The 20,446-nt window shown below is 38.7% G+C and overlaps 2 protein-coding genes and 1 long non-coding RNA gene across 3 annotated transcripts in view; 1 reads left to right on the top strand and 2 right to left on the bottom strand.

Annotated features, from left to right (window-relative positions):
- LOC113465929 (zinc finger protein 287-like) overlaps window positions 1-1,996 on the bottom strand; it is a 4,695-nt gene extending 2,699 nt beyond the window's left edge. Inside the window, exons 1-3 of the mRNA XM_026820893.1 lie at window positions 1,894-1,996; window positions 1,195-1,377; window positions 425-570 (exon numbers count right to left, since the gene is read on the bottom strand). Of these exons, the coding sequence (XP_026676694.1) occupies window positions 425-570; window positions 1,195-1,377; window positions 1,894-1,996 (432 nt within the window). The remainder of the gene's footprint in view (window positions 1-424; window positions 571-1,194; window positions 1,378-1,893) is intronic.
- Window positions 1,997-4,112: 2,116 nt separating this feature from the next.
- Window positions 4,113-19,584, bottom strand: LOC103505574 (zinc finger protein 184). The gene is made up of 16 exons (XM_026820886.1): window positions 19,393-19,584; window positions 18,716-18,964; window positions 18,272-18,419; window positions 17,592-17,719; window positions 13,493-13,741; window positions 13,041-13,188; window positions 12,573-12,700; window positions 11,682-11,915; window positions 10,672-10,939; window positions 9,682-9,958; window positions 8,820-8,965; window positions 8,207-8,389; window positions 7,437-7,582; window positions 6,631-6,885; window positions 5,266-5,558; window positions 4,113-4,274 (listed from the first exon to the last, which is right to left on the bottom strand). Exons 2-16 carry the CDS (start codon window positions 18,935-18,937, stop codon window positions 4,136-4,138), a joined length of 2,964 nt encoding a protein of 987 aa, XP_026676687.1. The 5' UTR covers window positions 18,938-18,964; window positions 19,393-19,584; the 3' UTR covers window positions 4,113-4,135.
- On the top strand, window positions 14,023-14,878 carry LOC113465976. Its single transcript, XR_003390537.1, has 2 exons — window positions 14,023-14,130; window positions 14,642-14,878. It is a non-coding gene; the product is annotated as an uncharacterized LOC113465976 (long non-coding RNA).
- Window positions 19,585-20,446: the final 862 nt, after the last annotated feature.

The following is a 20,446-nucleotide window of genomic DNA, read 5'->3' as shown; positions in this document are numbered from 1 at the left end:
TGTGGTTCTAGAGATAGAGCGATCAGTGTGTGAAATGTGAATGAGTGAATGGATCTCGTTCTTATAATATAAGATTTAGGCAATATTTTTTACTTTCTATTATTCACGCCCCATGTTGGTTTTGTTCCAATATGTATAAAATGTCAAATGCGGGCTGTAAGTCTGTGACTGTGACTCATCTTGAAGAATTTTGATAAAATAATTTGTTAGGCCCCTTTACTTACAAAGTCAATCATGATTCATATGACCAGTAATCTCCGTTACACTTTATCAATAAATTTACTTTCTGATAAAAAAATATTTTGCTCTCGACATATGGATTTTTTAAGTTGGGTACCTACAGGTTGAAGGGATCTTTTCTAACGAAATTACTGTGTGCGGAGTCCAGTGTGTAGGATTATTGCACCCAGGACTAGGGACTTACCTTGAGCGCAGTACTACTGAAAAAGCTCTTGCCACAAGTGTCGCACATGTGTGGTTTCTCCCCGGTATGAGATCTAATGTGATAGGCCAGCGTGTTCCTATGCTTGAACTCCCGCGTGCAGTAATTACACTTGAGCAGTTTCTTTTCTGAAAACAGCAGAGAAAAGAGGCATGGTTAGCTTAGTGGTAACACGCTTGTCATACAGAAGGTCCCGGGTTCGATGCCCATCATCGATGAAAATTTTTCCCATTTAAAGGGGCGCGGTTAGCTTAATGGTAACGTACTTGCTTGCCATGCTGCAGAAGGTCCCGAATTTGATGCCCCTCATCGATGAAAATTTCGAGTTCGCATTTAAAGGGGCACGGTTAGCTCTGTGGTGACATGCTTGCTTGTTATGCAGAAGGTCCCGAGTTCAATGCCCTTCATTGATCGATGAAAATGTGTTTGTGCACATGAGTTTCTGCGCATTTCTTATTTACTGACGTCAGAACCCTTTGAACTTTTTCATTAGAACGGCATTTAAAAATTGACCAAAGTGATTAATCAATTAATTTAAATGATCGGCATTTAAATTTTCCACCTTTAAAGTTACTTTTTCGGAGTTGGAGTTTTGACCTCAGATTTGGATTTTTCACAACTTTTTACGTAGGAATCGACCTTTAATTCATAAATATCTAATTATCTTCAAAAGCAATAGTTCTATTGTGGGATTTGTGGGGTTAAAACTTTGCACTCGCTTCACTTCGTTCGTTCATCAAGTACAAACTTACCCTTGGGCTTCTTCTTTTCCCGTTTTACTTTCGGCGAAGGCGGCTTATCCTCTAGCAAGACCACAGTGCCTCGCCAGTCTTCATTAGAGGAAGCAGCTATGATCTCGTTTTCAGTGGAGGCTTCATGTATGGGTACCAGGGTGACACTGATTGTCTTGTTGGTCTGACTGGTCGTGTGAGTATCTGTTGGAAAATTGAGGGTTAAAAATAATCACTGTAATCAGTGTGTCTCAATAACATCACTTGAAAAACAGATTGGAGAGGAGAGCATAGCGCTATAAGCAGTATAAGCTGTTTGAACTTTGAATCTGTCGCTTCCCGGTCCTGATAATGATAGACTGTGTTAAAACATGTCGTTCGCTCCGAAATGGGGGTTGGATGGAAGAAAATGAATTATACAGGTTGTAGAATGTAATCTGTAGACCGACAGATTTGGTTACTTTGACAACTTTATATACGAAGTAGTTAGGTATTTCTCAAATGGTAAAATTTAAATAGCAGTAGGTAGTTACCCACTAAGGAGACTTTGTATTAAATTTTGATAAATCCAGTAAGTAGGTAGGTACTAGATAGCTATCACTTCATTCTATATTCTAGACTGGTTGTAGGTAATTATTAATTTAATGATTGCTAATAATTCGGCAAACAAGGGACTTGTGCCAGCTTCAGCAGATTTTTTTGCAAAAAAAAAAAAAAAACTTACCGGATCCAAATCAGAGTCCCAAAGCTCCTTCAAATCATTCTGTTCGATGTCGTAGAAAACTTTATCCATCGTAAAATCCATAGTAGCACCAATATCCATGCTTGCACCGAAAATTTCAAAGGCCACGTCGAAGAGCACCGAAAAAACCGTCCAAAAAAAAAAGCACAAAAAATTTGAAGCACACTAAAAATTTGGAGAAATTGCACACTTCTTGGGGGAAAAATCAAATTAATTTAATTCTGTTCGATGTCGTAGAAAACTTTATCCATCGTAAAATCCATAGTAGCACCAATATCCATGCTTGCACCGAAAATTTCAAAGGCCGCGTCGAAGAGCACCGAAAAAACCGTCCGAAAAAAAAGCACAAAAAATTTGAAGCACACTAATTTGGAGAAATTGCACACTTCTTGGGAGAAAAATCAAATTAATTTGGGTAATTTTTTATTTTAATTTAACCGGTCACGGACTTTCCTCCATTCACATGCTGTGAAGAAGTTCAGAAAACTACCTGTTGCCGAGAGAGAAGCCAGAAATGCGATCACGAGTGGGAATTATTTCACGCGAAAAAAAAAATCCCAGGGCACCGGAGGAAAAAATCCCACTTCTTTCTTCTTCAAGTTTCAGCGTTTCTCAATCAGTGTTTCCTAGATTCGCTACATTTGGACTCGACCCATTGTCATTTAAAGTCGCGCCAATTTTGAAATAAATTTATAAGCTGTGAAGAAGTTCAGAAAACTACCTGTTGCCGAGAGAGAAGCCAGAAATGCGATCACGAGTGGGAATTATTTCACGCGAAAAAAAATCCCAGGGCACCGGAGGAAAAAAGTCCCACTTCTTTCTTCTTCAAGTTTCAGCGTTTCTCAATCAGTGTTTCCTAGATTCGCTACATTTGGACTCGACCCATTGTCATTTAAAGTCGCGCAAATTTTGAAAAAAAAAAAAATCGACCCATTATTATTAGGGCAAAACGGCAAAATAAGTGGCCTATAGAATAATAAACTATGTTTTAAACAGTCGAAGATTAACAGTTTCTCTTCATCTGCTTTACGGAAGGTAAGAGCTTCACTTCCGTATAGGAGTACTGGCACGATATAACACTGGTATATTTATAAAAAATAAATAAATTTATAAAAAAAAGAAAAAAAATCGACCCATTATTATTAAGGCAAAACGGCAAAATAAGTGGCCTATAGAATAATAAACTATGTTTTAAACAGGACGCATGAAAAACGACAAAATCTTGTTTAGAAAAATTAAATATGTACATACTTTATTCAATACACTTCTTTTGGTCACAACTGAGTTTAGCCCAGTTTTTCCAGCACTTTTTTATTACAATATTTACAGAAAAAAAAGTATTTACTACAAGATACAAGAATAAATAAACCCGTTTATAAATTATTTGAATACATCTACATAAATAAACTAGTCCCATGGGGGGAAAAACCGTATAGTATTAATTAATTCTAGGGAAAACTCTATTCGGCAAGGTAGGTAGTTCTTGTTCTAGCACAAGTACAATCAACATGTCTAATATTTCTTACAAGACAAACATCAAAAACAGAGATAAGTAGGTAGATTCATCATTCAAAAATCAATACAAAATACTTCTCCAACTTACCTATGTTTCATGTCTTAGTCAAAATAAAAATATCTACATACCTACTGAACCAACCCAAATGGTCACCAGGACAAAGGAATGACCATGTTACCGGGTATCGAAGATTACATTGGTGAATGAGTCGACAGAGGTTTGAAAACATATCATAACTCTCAGCAAAGATAGATTAGAATATACCTTTTTTACAGTGCCAGAATGAGACTGAAAATTTCATTTGCTCTCGCAGTCTAAACAAGGGGGCCTGGGTTCAATCCCAGCCGAGGTATGGAATTTTATCGTCAATATAATTTGATAATTTAACCACAATAATAGTAGCAGCCTACTGTTGGAATAAAGGGACTTTTCAGTCCTATGCGAGCAGTATAAATAACCACTATTATTATCAAACAGGGACTATTTATTTAAAAAAAAAAAAAAAAAAAAAAAAAGAGGCGATAATATGAGGTTACCTCAGGGAGAAAAAAACTGTTAAAACGGTTTGCCCTTACATTCCAAGGGAAAAATCTGTTGAAAGGGTTTGCTGTTACATTCCTCAAAGGAAAAAGGGAAGAAATTATCAATATCCTCAGGAAAAAATATTTCTCCTATAAAATCTGCACCTAACCTGTGTTTCCCCTCTAATCTGCAGGAATCCATACGTACATCTCCTTATTGTTGGCGTAGTCTTCAATAATTTGCTGTTCTTGTTCCTGCTGCTGACCTCTCTTAGATCTCCTTGGTGGTGTCATAGACACTTCCTCCATCTCAGCGTCAGAACTAAAACAGGGGAATCGATCGGTGGAAATGTTAAAAACTACTATTATAATAATCTATCTATCTTTTTAAATAAAATTGTAGATTTGTCTGTACATTGCTTGGAATCGTGAATTTTTTAGTTATTCTTACTTCTTAGGTGTTCCTGCTGCTGACCTCTCTTAGATCTCCTTGGTGGTGTCATAGACACTTCCTCCATCTCAGCGTCAGAACTAAAACAGGGGAATCAACCGGTGGAAATGTTAAAAACTACTATTATAATAATCTATCTATCTTTTTGAATAAAATTGTAGATTTGTCTGTACATTGCTTGGAATCGTGAATTTTTTAGTTATTCTTACTTCTTATGCATCTAAGAATCCAAAAATCGCATTGGAAAAAATTTCTGTCTGTCACACTGATAGACCCATTTTTTTCCTCTTTTCATGTGAAAATGGCTCGACTGATTTTGTTGGATTTTTTTTTCTTTTTTATGGTTGTTAAGAAGAGTACTGAGGGTGACGTGGGCTACTAGAAATTGTCACATTCTATCCTGATTCAAAATGGCGGAGCTTCAAAGTCATGCCTCTTACGCTGCACTAATCCCGTACAAAGGACGGGCCAACCACTAGTTAGGTACACAATAGGTATTGATGGAGATGTTAAAAATACAAGTATAATAACAGGTATTGGTGGAGATGTCAATAGGGCTGCCTGGAAGGGACTGATAAGAAACGCCGACCCTATATAAGTATGAAAAGGCTAAGAAGAAGAGGTGGAAGATGTCAAAACTACAAGTATAAATAGAAAGTAATAGTAACTTTTTTCAAATGTTCTTGTTTTTGTATTCAAGTGGTGGAGATGTCAATAGGGCTGCCTGGAAGGGACTGATAAGAAACGCCGACCCTATATAAGTATGAAAAGGCTAAGAAGAAGAGGTGAAGATGTCAAAACTACAAGTATAATAGTAACTTTTCTCAAAAGTTGTTTTTGTATTCAAAGAATATTCCCTTACCTGTCTTCACTAGAAAATGGAGGCGAAGCAACTTGTGGTCGGGCTTTCCCTCTCCCCCTCTTGGCTCGGGTAGGTACAGACACCTCGGTAATATACTCCCTCGGTTCCTCTACTTCTTGTTTCGGCTCCTTCTTGATGGGCGCGCCGGTTTGACTCCCGGTGACGGTCAGATATTGTCGCGCATCTACGTTGTGCGTGTTCAGATGCCGCTTCATGTCGGACCGGACGCGGAACATCTTGTTGCACACCGGACAGAAATGGGGCTTCTCCCCCGTGTGTATACGACGGTGATTCTGAAATGTCAAAGCAAGTATTAGTTCGCCAGCCTAGTTAGCTTGGTTGGTAGCGCGTGCCTTGTAAGCGCTAGGTCGCGGGTTCGATTCCTACCCCGGGCAGATTTATTCCTGATGAAATAATGTTCATTCTCGGAACAACTGGCTTTTTCCTATCCTTTCCTCCTTCTCTCTTCGATTTCGGAACGATAAGACCTCCGTTGTTACATTTCCCACTATCAAACCAAAATATGGCAGACATTACTTACCTGTAAGTAGGAACTCGCTCGGAAGGCCTTATGGCAGACATTACTTACCTGTAAGTAGGAACTAGTTCATTCTCGGAACAACTGGCTTTTTCCTATCCTTTCCTCCTTCTCTCTTCGATTTCGGAACGATAAGACCTCCGTTGTTACATTTCATACTATCAAACCTAAACATAATAATACCTAAGTAATAATAACTAAAAATAAAGAGGTGGCATACAGCTTTGATAGGTTTTTGGCCGTCGAAAGCGTTGACCTTAACTTGAACACTCGAACAGGCCTTTTTTTAGTCAAGAGTCTTCGTAGTTGGCTGTTGAGGTAAGCAAAATAGACTATATTACTGCGACCTGTAAGTAGGAACTCGCACGGAAGGCCTTATGGCAGACAGTGCTTACCTGTAAGTAGGAACTAGCTCGGAAGGTCTTATGGCAGACAGTACTTACCTGTAAGTAGGAACTAGCTCGGAAGGCCTTATGGCAGACATTACTTACCTGTAAGTAGGAACTAGCTCGGAAGGCCTTATGGCAGACATTACTTACCTGTAAGTAGGAACTCGCTCGGAAGGCCTTATGGCAGACATTACTTACCTGTAAGTAGGAACTAGCTCGGAAGGCCTTATGGCAGACATTACTTACCTGTAAGTAGGAACTAGCTCGGAAGGCCTTATGGCAGACATTACTTACCTGTAAGTAGGAACTAGCTCGGAAGGCCTTATGGCAGACATTACTTACCTGTAAGTAGGAACTAGCTCGGAAGGCCTTATGGCAGACATTACTTACCTGTAAGTAGGAACTAGCTCGGAAGGCCTTATGGCAGACATTACTTACCTGTAAGTAGGAACTAGCTCGGAAGGCCTTATGGCAGAACTCGCACTGATAGTTCCGCTCCCCGGTATGTATCCTCCGATGTACCACCAGAGAATATTTCCTCGCAAAGTCCTTGCCACAGTATTCACACTGGAACGCCTTCACGTCTGAATGCAGCGAGGCCTTGTGGTACTTGAGATCCCCCCACTGGCGGAAGTGACGGCCACATACCTCACACCCGTACGGCTTCAGGCCGAGGTGCACACGATTGTGAACCTGGGGAACAAAAGGGAATATTTTTTTTTACATGATGCCCGGTTACATCCGTTATACTTTACCTGGTAGGGGTACAAAGTTAAAGGGATGGGGGGAGATTTTAAAAAAATAGGTACCCAGGTATTCTTCTCCTTTGTCTTTTCCCATGTACAGACGGGGTCGGCGTTTTTCATTAGCCTCTCAATCAGCCCTAATTGGAGTGATTGCTTTGGGCTGACATTTGGTTTTGCTACAAATTTTAAGAGTGGACGCCCTTCGCACTCAACCTTTGCTATTTCTTTAGCAAGGGAAATTCAGGCTGGTATATTCCGTGTTTAAAGTCCCCCAGCCAGACTAAGCTGGTCTACTCCCTGTTTAACGTCCCCCTGCCAGACGTTCCAACAACATTTACAAGGAATTTCGGAATCTATTGTTTGAACAGTTAGTTGTCTAGATATTTTCTAGTCCAGGACTAGGGGTTTTACCTTGAGTATCTAGGGATCTTTTCTAACGAAATTACTGTGTGCGGAGTCCAGTGTGTAGGATTATTGCACCCAGGACTAGGGACTTACCTTGAGCGCAGTACTACTGAAAAAGCTCTTGCCACAAGTGTCGCACATGTGTGGTTTCTCCCCGGTATGAGATCTAATGTGATAGGCCAGCGTGTTCCTATGCTTGAACTCCCGCGTGCAGTAATTACACTTGAGCAGTTTCTTTTCTGAAAACAGCAGAGAAAAGAGGCATGGTTAGCTTAGTGGTAACACGCTTGTCATACAGAAGGTCCCGGGTTCGATGCCCATCATCGATGAAAATTTTTCCCATTTAAAGGGGCGCGGTTAGCTTAATGGTAACGTACTTGCTTGCCATGCTGCAGAAGGTCCCGAATTTGATGCCCCTCATCGATGAAAATTTCGAGTTCGCATTTAAAGGGGCACGGTTAGCTCTGTGGTGACATGCTTGCTTGTTATGCAGAAGGTCCCGAGTTCAATGCCCTTCATTGATCGATGAAAATGTGTTTGTGCACATGAGTTTCTGCGCATTTCTTATTTACTGACGTCAGAACCCTTTGAACTTTTTCATTAGAACGGCATTTAAAAATTGACCAAAGTGATTAATCAATTAATTTAAATGATCGGCATTTAAATTTTCCACCTTTAAAGTTACTTTTTCGGAGTTGGAGTTTTGACCTCAGATTTGGATTTTTCACAACTTTTTACGTAGGAATCGACCTTTAATTCATAAATATCTAATTATCTTCAAAAGCAATAGTTCTATTGTGGGATTTGTGGGGTTAAAACTTTGCACTCGCTTCACTTCGTTCGTTCATCAAGTACAAACTTACCCTTGGGCTTCTTCTTTTCCCGTTTTACTTTCGGCGAAGGCGGCTTATCCTCTAGCAAGACCACAGTGCCTCGCCAGTCTTCATTAGAGGAAGCAGCTATGATCTCGTTTTCAGTGGAGGCTTCATGTATGGGTACCAGGGTGACACTGATTGTCTTGTTGGTCTGACTGGTCGTGTGAGTATCTGTTGGAAAATTGAGGGTTAAAAATAATCACTGTGTGTCTCAATAACATCACTTGCAAAACAGATTGGAGAGGAGAACATAGCGCTATAAGCAGTATAAGCTGTTTGAACTTTGAATCTGTCGCTTCCCGGACCTGATAATCAATGACCTTTTTTTGAGTAGGTAGGTGCTTTGACTGTGTTAAAACATGTCGTTCGCTCCGAAATGGCCTCAAATAGGGGTTGGATGGAAGAAAATGCATTAATCCCAAACTTTATTTTCATTTTATTGTTATTATTATTTTGTGATTTTGTTGTTTCATTCGGCTGTACCTGTTGTTTCTACTACTCAAGTATTGTTCAAAATTCTAATAAAACCGGTTATAATGCAAACACTAAAATATAATAATAAAGACGGGTATTACCAGTGATTTTAGTACTATGAACTTACCTTCGAGTTGAACGTTGATAGTTTCAAAAGCCTCGTACTGCTGTGACGTGATGGAGTTATCCAATACTCCCGTGTAGTGTGTGGACATATAGGAGTGGGATGGATTTGGGTGTGATAGCAGGGTAGTACCCAATGGCGACCACGATCTGAGAATTATAAATTTAACATTAATAAAAATTATACTTACATTTGGGATAAAATCTCGGAGTGGACCGGCTCAGGAAAAAAAAACTCTCTTTACATTCCAAGAAGTAGGAAATTACAGAGACATTTGAGGACACTGCTAAGGTTTTAGAGTGAAGAGGGTTTAACCCTCCATTTGAAGCGAGCTACAAACCTCCTCAAATTAACGTCACCTAGCTTGAGTGGGGCTGGGAAAAGCTCGCAGAACACAATGGCCCCCATCCTGATACCAACTACACGCTATATTCCTTAAAATCAGTGATCCATGGAGAACTGGTGTTTTCAACATGCCGCTAGATTCGTATAAGATTAACCCATCTTTTGGGGCAGTTGCCCGTACAACTAAGCCTCAGCCTCAGAGTTGTATGAATTTAAGTGATTGGGAACTGGTGTTTTCAACGTGCCGCTGGCTTGTAAAGTAGGTAAATTTTTTATAGTTAAGTGTGCGTCAATTTCAACCGGAATCAAAAGCAGAAAATGGCCAGCCTAATTAGCTTGGTTGGTAGCACGTCTGCCTTATAAGCGTTAGATTCCCACCCGGGGCGGATTTTATCCTGAACGGATGATGTTTGTTCTCGGAACGGATGGCTTTCTTCGATTTCGGGACGATAAGACCTTAGCAGTTACAGTTCCCTCTGTCAAACCTCTTTTTTAAGTCTGGAAAAAGCAGAAAATTTACCTGATAACTATATTGGACTTGTCATCCTCTTGTTCTCCAGCCGGTATGATGTTCACCACATGTCGCAGTCCCTCCATCATATCTTCAGGTTCCGAGAACTCCTCAATATCTTCTTGCTTCGGATGAGAAACACTCATGTGAGAATCCAGGGTGGTTTGACGTCGGAAGGTACGCGGGCATTTGCTGCAAGCGTAACCCCCCGGGGCGTTACCCGGACGTTCCTTGATGACAGTGTAAACGACGTCTTGCTTGCTGTCCGCTGGCATTTCGCTGTATTCTGAAATATTGTGAGAAAATAGAATAGAACATGCCTTGTTTATACTGCCAGAATTAGACTGAAAAGTGACTTTACTCCCGCAGTCTAAGCAAGGTCTTAAGTATTTGGTATATAGTAATTTTCAACACTCCATTCGAGAGTTGGGAAAAAGGACTAAAGGCCAGCCTAGTTAGCATGCAGGTTGAAGGGTAACGCGTCTGCCTAGTAAGCGCTAGGTCGCGGGTTCGATTCCCGTCCGGGGCTGATTTATTTCTAAACAGATAAGGTTCGTTCTCGGAAAGGCTGGCTTTCTTCTATCCTGTTTTTCTCCCCAAAAGATGGGTTAAGCCTAAACGAATCCCGTCTTTCTTCTCTCTCCACTTTTGGGACAATTAATAAAAATTGAACAAAAATAACTATAAAAACAACAACTCACCTAATGCGTTATTGGTTTCCGTCAGATACACGGTTTTCACAACAGGATCCTCATCTTCCCCTCCATCACTTCCCCTATCAGGTCGCGGGTTCGATTCCCGTCCGGGGCTGATTTATTTCTAAACAGATAAGGTTCGTTCTCGGAAAGGCTGGCTTTCTTCTATCCTGTCTTTCTCCCCAAAAGATGGGTTAAGCGTATACGAATCCCGTCTTTCTTCTCTCTCCACTTTTGGGACAATGACTCTATCCAACCTCTTAATAAAAATTAAACACAAATAATTATAAAAACAACAACTCACCTAATGCGTTATTGGTTTCCGTCAGATACACGGTTTTCACAATAGGATCCTCATCTTCTCCTCCATCACTTCCCCTATCGTCCCCCCCTCCCCCGTCTGACACCTCCTCTTCCTTATTGGGCTGAGGTTCATAGTGAGATTTCAAGTGCTCGAAGAACATCAACTGAGTGGGAAACGAGTCCTGGCAGATTTGACACAGAAATGATTGGGCTTTGACCGAGGCTGGAGGTTTGGGCTTCTTGATTCCGTGCACGTCGGCTTTGTGGTTCTAAACACGAATAGAGATGAGTAAAGAGTGAATGAGTCATTAAAAAAAAAAAACTACTTTTTGAATGGAGTCAGTCTGATCATTACTCCCAATTAGTGATGGGTAAATACCCGGGTACTTATTTTTGGGGTAAATACCCAATTTTTATAAATACCCGGGTATTTTCAAGAAGCGCCTCAGTCGAATTGTGCCCGGGAAATTAAAAAAAAAAATCAAGTGACGATGTTTTTTGTTTATTTTTTTTCTTTTTTTAAAAATACCCGGGTATTTAGTATTTACCCACCTTGCGGGTGGATAAATACCCGGGTAAATACCCAATTTTTATTTACCCACCCAGTGGGTATTTACCCACGACCCATCACTACTCCCAATAGCCCTATAGGTACCAATAGGGAGTGGAAGAGTGAGTTAATAAGTCTGCCTCGGTGGTGTAGTGGTCAAGACGTTCGCCTAGTACACAGGAGGGCGTAGGTTCAATTCCAACCGAGGTATGGAATTTTATCCTCAAAACAATTTGAGAATTTGACCACAGTAATAGTAGTAGCCTACTGCTGGAGTAAAGGGACTTTTCAGTAATATGCAAGTAGTATAAAATAAGCACTAATGATAATTACACTAAATAATTACAAATGATAAAGATGGAGGACTGAAAAGAGGTCCAAAGTCAGTAGGTCCCCCCTTTCAGACATCTCCCAGGAATGGATATATGTACCTACTAATTGAAGAAAAAAAGTGCACATACCACCAACTCAGCACTGGAAGTAAATATGTCGCCACATTTGGTACAGCTGAAGTAGTTTTTAGTTCTCAGATTGCCAGTTTGCCCAACGGTGGGTGACAACAAATCAGCAGCCATGCGTTTCTTGTGAGGCAGAGACTTCTTGCCTGTACCAGCCTTTGATTCTGAGTCAGAATTATCGGATTTGATGGTAGCTATGGGCTTGGATTTGTAAATGATCCTTGTTCCATCCAGAATCTGTGATCAAGAAGGAAGAATAATTAATCGAGAGGTCCTGTTTCATTCTTAATAAATGATACTCTTGAGTGGAAGGTACCTAACCACTAGGCGAGGTTAACAGTGTTCTCTACCACCTAACCCTCCAACTCAGCACTGGAAGTAAATATGTCGCCACATTTGGTACAGCTGAAGTAGTTTTTAGTTCTCAGATTGCCAGTTTGCCCAACGGTAGGTGACAACAAATCAGCAGCCATACGTTTCTTGTGAGGCAGAGACTTCTTGCCTGTACCAGCCTTTGATTCTGAGTCAGAATTATCGGATTTGATGGTAGCTATGGGCTTGGATTTGTAAATGATCCGTGTTCCATCTAGAATCTGTGATCAAGAAGGAAGAATAATTAATGGAGAGGTCCTGTTTCATTCTTAATAAATAATACTCTTGAGTGGAAGGTACCTAACCACTAGGCGAGGTTAACAGTGTTCTCTACCACCTAACCCTTAGAGCTCCATTATTGTGTGTCAAATACTCAAAGGAATGATGATGAAATTCCATGCCCTCCTGTTTACCAGGCGAGTGTTTTGACCACTACACCACCAAGGCAGGTATTTTTAATTTCATTTTGTAACACATAAAAAAAAAAAAAAAGTGAAAGTGAAAGTTCAGTAATTTTCTCACCTGTTCATTGCCAAAGTCCTCAATGGTCTTCTCAATGTATTCAGTAGTGTCATCTTGTCCTTCATAGGTAACGGAGGGAGTCACATTTTCAGTTTGATTGATGTATTGGGTCACCACTTGCTCTGTGCCTGTAATATGGACAATATAATGAATGTAGATGCACACATAAAGTTACTAAGTTGTACTAAAAAAAAAACACACACAAACATAAACAAAGTACCTACATAAAGTTTGTAAATTTGAAAACCAATCCTACTTAAGTATAGATAGGTAATTAATTTCACTGTTTGTGGTGCAGCTGAGATCTGGTACATCTTATGTTATCCATACTCTACTACACTACTTGGTTATACATTTGAAGTGCAATTTCTGGTGTGCAAGCATACTAACTCAGCCATGGAGTTTGTAGGTAAATTAAAATATTGTTGTGGTATTTTCCTCCTAAAAAAAAAAAAAATTCAAGCATACCTTCACTGGCCTGAACAGTGTACGTTGTAGTTGTTGAGTCTAAATTGTTTGTTATAACCGAGTGTTGAGGCTGCTGATTCTTATAGTGAACATCAACCAATGCTGCAGCAAGTTTCCTATCTTCATCAGTCAGAGCACTTGCTATGAGCTGTAACACATGAAATGGATAATAATAAGCATAAAATATGTCAAAAATTGCCTGAAGGCAAGGTATTGAAAAAAAAAAGAAAGAAAAATGTTTGTGTTCAACATGAAAGTCACAAAATGATGTCCTTTAGTTACCCAAAAGTAATATATTATGTAGGTACCTACCTAATTTGATAAATTTTATGACTTGACTTGGACTCAAACCACCAAAGTTAGGCTAGAGAATCTACTGAGAGTTGAAGCCATAATAGGCGAGTAAATTATTTACTGTAAATATCAAGTACTTGTAATGAATAGTTTATTACCTCTTCCCCCTCATAATACTGAGTGGTGCTACTCTGTTGTATGTTGCCCGAGTTATTGATTATCATTTCACTTGTATGTCCACCTTCAGCTGGGATACTGACATAATGGTAAATCTCTGATTCAGTGGTTTGAACCACATTTGGATCCTGGGTTTGAATATGTTCCGTATGATGAGTGGTTTGCTCCATTGGGATGACTATATTGGACGTCTCTGTTTCCATGATAGGTACATGAGTTGGGATAATTACCTACCTGGAATAAATCGTTTGTTACTATGATAGGAGCTGAATGGTACCAAGCTAGCAACCAAATAAGCAATGAAATATAGGATTTGTGAGGTTTGAGAGTTTATCTCTTTTGTTTATTAGGATGATTTATAAATTGTTTATGCAATTTCCACCTATATCTGACATTGGAGAAAGATGCTAATATTGTAGAGTTGTTCAGCTGTTATAATTATTATTTTCCCACTCAACTTACATTCAAAAATCCAGTATCACTACTTTTTCCTTATCACTTCTTATCAGTGGATTTCCAGAGAGAAAGAGATGAGCTGAAGAGAACAGTAGCCCAACTAAATCAGATCATAGATCAGCAAAGTGAAAATTTGATTCATAAAGATGTCTACAGAAAAAGGGTAAGTACTTGATTGTAGTATCTATTCCCATGAACATTATAAGTAACTTAAAATAGCAGCTCTCCTTAAAAAAGCCTAAATCAAATTATTCATTGTGTCGTTATTAAAGTTATCCGAATAAAATTAAATCTAAATCTTTTATCAATATTTAAGAGAGCTTCAGTTTTCCGTTGTTGTGTTACATCCACTACCTTCTAACATCTTTGAACGACCTTGTCAGGAATGCGGAAAACCCAAGAGGTCATTGAACTCTTCACTGGAATGTTGCCAGACCTCCCTTTTTTTGGACGAGTCCACTTTGATCCTCATTTGGAAGAGTCCATTGTGATAGTAATCCAAGGTTATATACCTAACTTTTTACTTTTGCTGGGTACCTAACTAATTTTATTACCTAGTTGTCTACCTATCATCTACTTTTAATTTTCTACGATTAATAAATTTAATTTATTGTAAATTGTAAATTTTATTATCGGTCTATCTTTCTTAAATCTTTATTGTTTGATTGTTTCAGGTGGAAGAGCTAGAAGTTCTCAATAATGAACTGATTCGAGAACTGAAGGAAGAAAAATCTCATAATTGAAAGCTGAAAAAGAAACGTGAATTTAATTTTCTTCTCTTATATGGATAAAAGATAAAAGACAAATTATTGATTGTCTTAGGTTCGATTCCTAGATTTGACAAAAATTTCCATTAGTACTTCGATGGAAAAAAAGACAATGTAATTTTGTCACATCCACTAACAAGAGATGTAACTTTATCACATCTCGTAACATACGTATAAATAATTATGTATTTAATATTTAACGGATCTAAAATTGATAAAATATTTTTCACATTAGGTAGGTTACCTAATGGTCGGTAGGTCCAGTGTCATACGATGAAGTTTAGGTTATTCACCTTATCTATCTGTCTACAAATCTACATACATAAATAATTAAAGAGGTATATCTATACCTAAAATTACAAGGAAATTCAAACTAACGAGACAAGAGATTGGTTGTTTCTCATCTTGCTTCGTCGTTGTTAACAATGTTAACCTTAACACTATACTATTCTCAGGAAATGCAAGCAATTCATGGTAAGTACGAGGCCCGGATCAAAGAGCTGGAAGCAGAGCTCAATGCCAAATCTTCCAGGCTGTACCTTTGTTTCTACTACTAAGAATTGTTCAAAATTCTAATAAAACCGGTTACCTATAATGAAAACACTAATATAAGACGGGTATTACCAGTGATTTCAGTACTATGAACTTACCTTCGAGTTGAACGTTGATAGTTTCAAAAGCCTCGTACTGCTGTGACGTGATGGAGTTATCTAATACTCCCGTGTAGTGTGTGGACATATAGGAGTGGGATGGATTTGGGTGTGATAGCAGGGTAGTACCCAATGGCGACCACGATCTGAGAATTATAAATTTGAGATAAAAATCTCGAAATGGACCGGTTCAGAAAGAAAAACCTCTCCAGGTTCCAAGTTGGGGACATTTGAGATTTGGGACACTGCTAATCGAGTGACGGGAGTTTTTGTACCCTAAATTCAACAACCAGTTACGAACCTCCTCAAATTTACCTCAACTATTGAACATAGTCCTACATACTAGACTCCACACACGGGAATTTCGTTAGAACAGTCTCCCATTTCAATGTAATGTAAACCTCACCCAGCCTGAATGGGGCTGGGAAAAGGCAGCAAGAAAACGATTTTCCAGATGGTCACCCATCCGAATACCAACTACACGCTATATTCCTTTACATCAGTAATTTCCTGGTGTTTTCAACATGCCGCTAGATTCGTATAAGCTTAACACATCTTTTGGTGCAGTTGCCCCTATACCTAAGCCTCAAAACGACTGGCTTTCTCCTATCCTGTCCTCCTTCTTTCATCGATTTCGGGACAATAAGACCTTAGCAGTTACAGTTCCCTCCGTCAAACCTCTTTAAAAAAATGTCAGTAAAAAGCAGAAAATTTACCTGATGTTACTTTCTTTTCTTTTATTTTTTCCTCGGTAGTAGGTACCTACCTACCTATGGAAGAAAAAAAGAACAATCAAGTAAGGTCAATGTGTTTCTCTTTAGGACGTCTGAGTCTGAGTGCATAAGTATACAGAGTACAGACTAGTAAAATTTCAGCTTAAAATGCCCCTATCGTAGCGTAAGCAGACCTAGCCTGTGGAAAGTTACCATTTATAAGCACCTACGAACCTGAGGTAAAAACAAATATATAGGTACCTACCTAGGCTAGGTATTTCGGCAGAAAGAGGGGTCAACTCAGAAGGGTTCCCGCAAAGTACGCGGTCTAGTAGGTAGGTATTACCCGTTGCCTAGTAACGCCCAAGTCATGTAAACAAACTTTACAAATAAGTACCTACCTATCTTACCTCCTCTACCTATTCCACAAAACTTAGTAACCCTACTTCAAAGGTGTTCGTGGTGTTTTGTCTATCAATTCTCAGATTTTTTGTCTTTTTGGGCATTAAAAATAAATACCTACCTATCTGTTTAAAAACTATACTGCATCAACTTGAACTCTGAGCAATAATTTTATTCGGAATATTTTTTTTAGTCTATTTTCTATTTTTAGATATTTTGGACGTCCATGTCCTGATGTAATAATGACAGAGGAAGACACAGATGTATATTCGTCCAGGCAAAGTTTAAAGAGCTCCAAATCAACCAAATTAGTTAAAACAAGGTAGGTGACGTACTCATATTCTTTTTTGGGAACCCCCTGCAAGGTTTCGCCAAGGGGCCCCCTAGATCAAATAGAACGGGCGGTTGGATGGTCCAAAATTTAGCATTTGGGGGCTTATTCCCAGAGCCCCCCATCAGCGCTGCGGGGTTGAGGTATACTCGTACGCCATTGAGTAGGTACCTAACAAATTAAGTACCTAGATATCTAATAGGTATTTTAAGAGGTATTTTTTAGGTACCTACCTATTAAGAGGTATTTTCAATAAGGGACCCGTTCAAATACCTATTTTCGCAAAATAATAATAATAATAATAATAATAAATTAAATAGAAAGTAAAAAAAAAACTCAAGCTCACCCCCAGTAAACCGTCTTAGTTGAGTATTTTTGGAATCAGGAGACCTTTCCGCGTCTGTTGACATCAATTCCAGCCATGTACCTTATGAGGTAAATTTGTGCCCCGTTTTGCGATTTTTACCCTCTTCCCCAGGGATAAAGCCCCCGGTTTGGCCACTAAGACTCATATTTTTGAAATGTACTCGCCAACCCCCATCAGATCCATAGGAAGAAAATTTTGTACCTTATGAGGTAGAAAAAATGTACCTCAGCTCCGGCTCTATAGAGCTCCATTATTGTGTGTCAAATACTCAAAGGAATGATGATGAAATTTCATGCCCTCCTGTTTACCAGGCGAGTGTTTTGACCACTACATCACCAAGGCAGGTATCAAAACACATTAAAAAAAAAAAATGAAAGTTCAGTAATTTTCTCACCTGTTCATTGCCAAAGTCCTCAATGGTCTTCTCAATGTATTCAGTAGTGTCATCTTGTCCTTCATAGGTAACGGAGGGAGTCACATTTTCAGTTTGATTGATGTATTGGGTCACCACTTGCTCTGTGCCTGTAATATGGACAATATAATGAATGTAGATGCACACATAAAGTTACTAAGTTGTACTAAAAAAAAAACACACACAAACATAAACAAAGTACCTACATAAAGTTTGTAAATTTGAAAACCAATCCTACTTAGGTATAGATAGGTAATTAATTTCACTGTTTGTGGTGCAGCTGAGATCTGGTACATCTTATGTTATCCATAGTCCACTACACTAGGTACTTGGTTTTACATTTGAAGTGCAATTTCTGGTGTGCAAGCATACTAACTCAGCCATGGAGTTTGTAGGTAAATTAAAATATTGTTGTGGTATTTTCCTCCTAAAAAAAAAAAAAAAAAAAAAAAAAACCAAAGCAGATAGGTAATTAATTTCACTGTTTGTGGTGCAGCTGAGATCTGGTACATCTTATGTTATCCATACTCTACTACACTACTTGGTTATACATTTGAAGTGCAATTTCTGGTGTGCAAGCATACTAACTCAGCCATGGAGTCTGTAGGTTAAAATATTGTTGTGGTATTTTCCTCCTAAAAAAAAAAAAAATTCAAGCATACCTTCACTGGCCTGAACAGTGTACGTTGTAGTTGTTGAGTCTAAATTGTTTGTTATAACCGAGTGTTGAGGCTGCTGATTCTTATAGTGAACATCAACCAATGCTGCAGCAAGTTTCCTATCTTCATCAGTCAGAGCACTCGCTATGAGCTGTAACACATGAAATGGATAATAATAAGCATAAAATTTGTCAAAAATTGCCTGAAGGCAAGGTATTGAAAAAAAAGAAAGAAAAATGTTTGTGTTCAACATGAAAGTCACAAAATGATGTCCCTTAGTTACCCAAGTAATATATTATGTAGGTACCTAATTTGATAAATTTTATGACTTGACTTGGACTCAAACCACCAAACTTAGGCTAAAAAATCTACTGAGAGTTGAAGCCATAATAGGACAGTAAATTATTTACTGTAAATATCAAGTACTTGTAATGAATAGTTTATTACCTCTTCCCCCTCATAATACTGAGTGGTGCTACTCTGTTGTATGTTGCCCGAGTTATTGATTATCATTTCACTTGTATGTCCACCTTCAGCTGGGATGCTGACATAATGGTAAATCTCCGATTCAGTGGTCTGAACCACATTTGGATCCTGGGTTTGAATATGTTCCGTATGATGAGTGGTTTGCTCCATTGGGATGACTATATTAGATGTCTCTGTTTCCATGATACATGAGTTGGGATAATTACTTACCTGGAATAAATTGTTTGTTACTATGATAGGAGCTGAATGGTACCAAGCTAGCAACCAAATATAGGATTTGTGAGGTTTGAGAGTTTATCTCTTTTGTTTATTAGGATGTTTTATAAATTGTTTATGCAATTTCCACCTATATCTGACATTGGAGAAAGATGCTAATATTGTAGAGTTGTTCAGCTGTTATAATGAATATTTTCCTACTCAACTTACATTCGAAAATCCAGTAGAAAGATGAATTATCACTACTTTTTCCTTATCACTTCTTATCAGTGAAACTTTGGTTGCTTTTTTGACGGTTTCATTTGAATTTAGGACATTGCCAAATTGAACCGAAAAACTTAAAAATACAGCGTTGTAAAACTTTTCTCGCTTTTGTTGCAACGAAGCCACATTTACCAAATCCTTCAAAATGGTCGACTTACCTTGTCACTTTGAACGCTTGGGAAGCGATGAAAACACAACTTTTCGTGGATTTTGAAAGCTAGAACACCATAGTAGATTGTAGGAAATCCATGAAAGCTTTTAAAATCGGAAAATTTCGCTCGAATTAAATTTTAACAAATTTAAAATATTGGGAATTTATTCGACATGACAACAATGTCAAACAAAGAACGAATCAAATGAGGGGAAGTTGGCCGAGTTGGCGGGAGAGGGAGAAGAGGGGAAATGGCTTCCACGGAGGTGAATCATCCCTGGACAGGATTTCGAACAAGAAGTGCGGCGAAAAATTTAAATCACACGAAAGCTAGAACACCATAGTAGATTGTAGAAAATCCATGAAAACTTTTAAAATCGGAAAATTTCGCTCGAATTAAATTTTAACAAATTTAAAAAATTGGGAATTTATTCGACATGACAACAATGTCAAACAAAGAACGAATCAAATGAGGGGAAGTTGGCGGGAGTGGGAGAAGAGGGGAAATGGCTTCCACGGAGGTGAATCATCCCTGGACAGGATTTCGAACAAGAAGTGCGGCGAAAAATTTAAATCACACGACTTTCTATTGCACTACATAGGTAATTTTATTACTTTCTTTTCTTTTATTTTTTCCTCGGTAGTAGGTACCTACCTACCTATGGAAGAAAAAAAGAACAATCAAGTAAGGTCAATGTGCTTTTCTTTAGGACGTCTGAGTGCATAATATTACAGAGTACAGACTAGTAAAATTTCAGCTTAAAATTCCCCTGTCGTAGCGTAAGCAGACCTAGCCTGTGGAAAGTTACCATTTATAACTTATAGGCTACAAAAGTTATTGGCCAATACTTCAGTATAGGATTATAAGCACCTACGATCCTGAGGTAAAAACAAATACATAGGTACCAACCTACCTACCTAGGCTAGGTATTCGGCAGAAAGAGGGGTCAACTCAGAAGGGTTCCCGCAAAGTACGCGGTCTACTAGGTATTACCTACCCGTTGCCTAGTAACGCCTAAGTCATGTAAACAAACTTTACAAATAGGTAGATACCTACCTAA

This window comes from Diaphorina citri, unplaced genomic scaffold (assembly GCF_000475195.1).
Source record: "Diaphorina citri unplaced genomic scaffold, Diaci psyllid genome assembly version 1.1 scaffold10, whole genome shotgun sequence".
Lineage (NCBI taxonomy): Eukaryota > Metazoa > Arthropoda > Insecta > Hemiptera > Psyllidae > Diaphorina > Diaphorina citri.
The sequence above is the reverse complement of the archived record's forward strand: the minus strand, read 5'-3'. Positions and strand labels throughout refer to the sequence as shown.

What these genes read in the sequence shown, in the direction of transcription:
- LOC103505574 (XM_026820886.1), bottom strand. Translation starts at nt 18,937, where the DNA reads ATGGAAACAGAGACATCTAATATAGTCATCCCAATGGAGCAAACCACT. An exon ending in AGGACTTTGGCAATGAACAG is followed by an intron (nt 11,916 to 12,572) that starts GTGAGAAAATTA and finishes TCTTGATCACAG; the next exon opens with ATTCTGGATGGAACAAGGAT. An exon ending in GGAAAAGAAGAAGCCCAAGG is followed by an intron (nt 7,583 to 8,206) that starts GTAAGTTTGTAC and finishes TGCTGTTTTCAG; the next exon opens with AAAAGAAACTGCTCAAGTGT.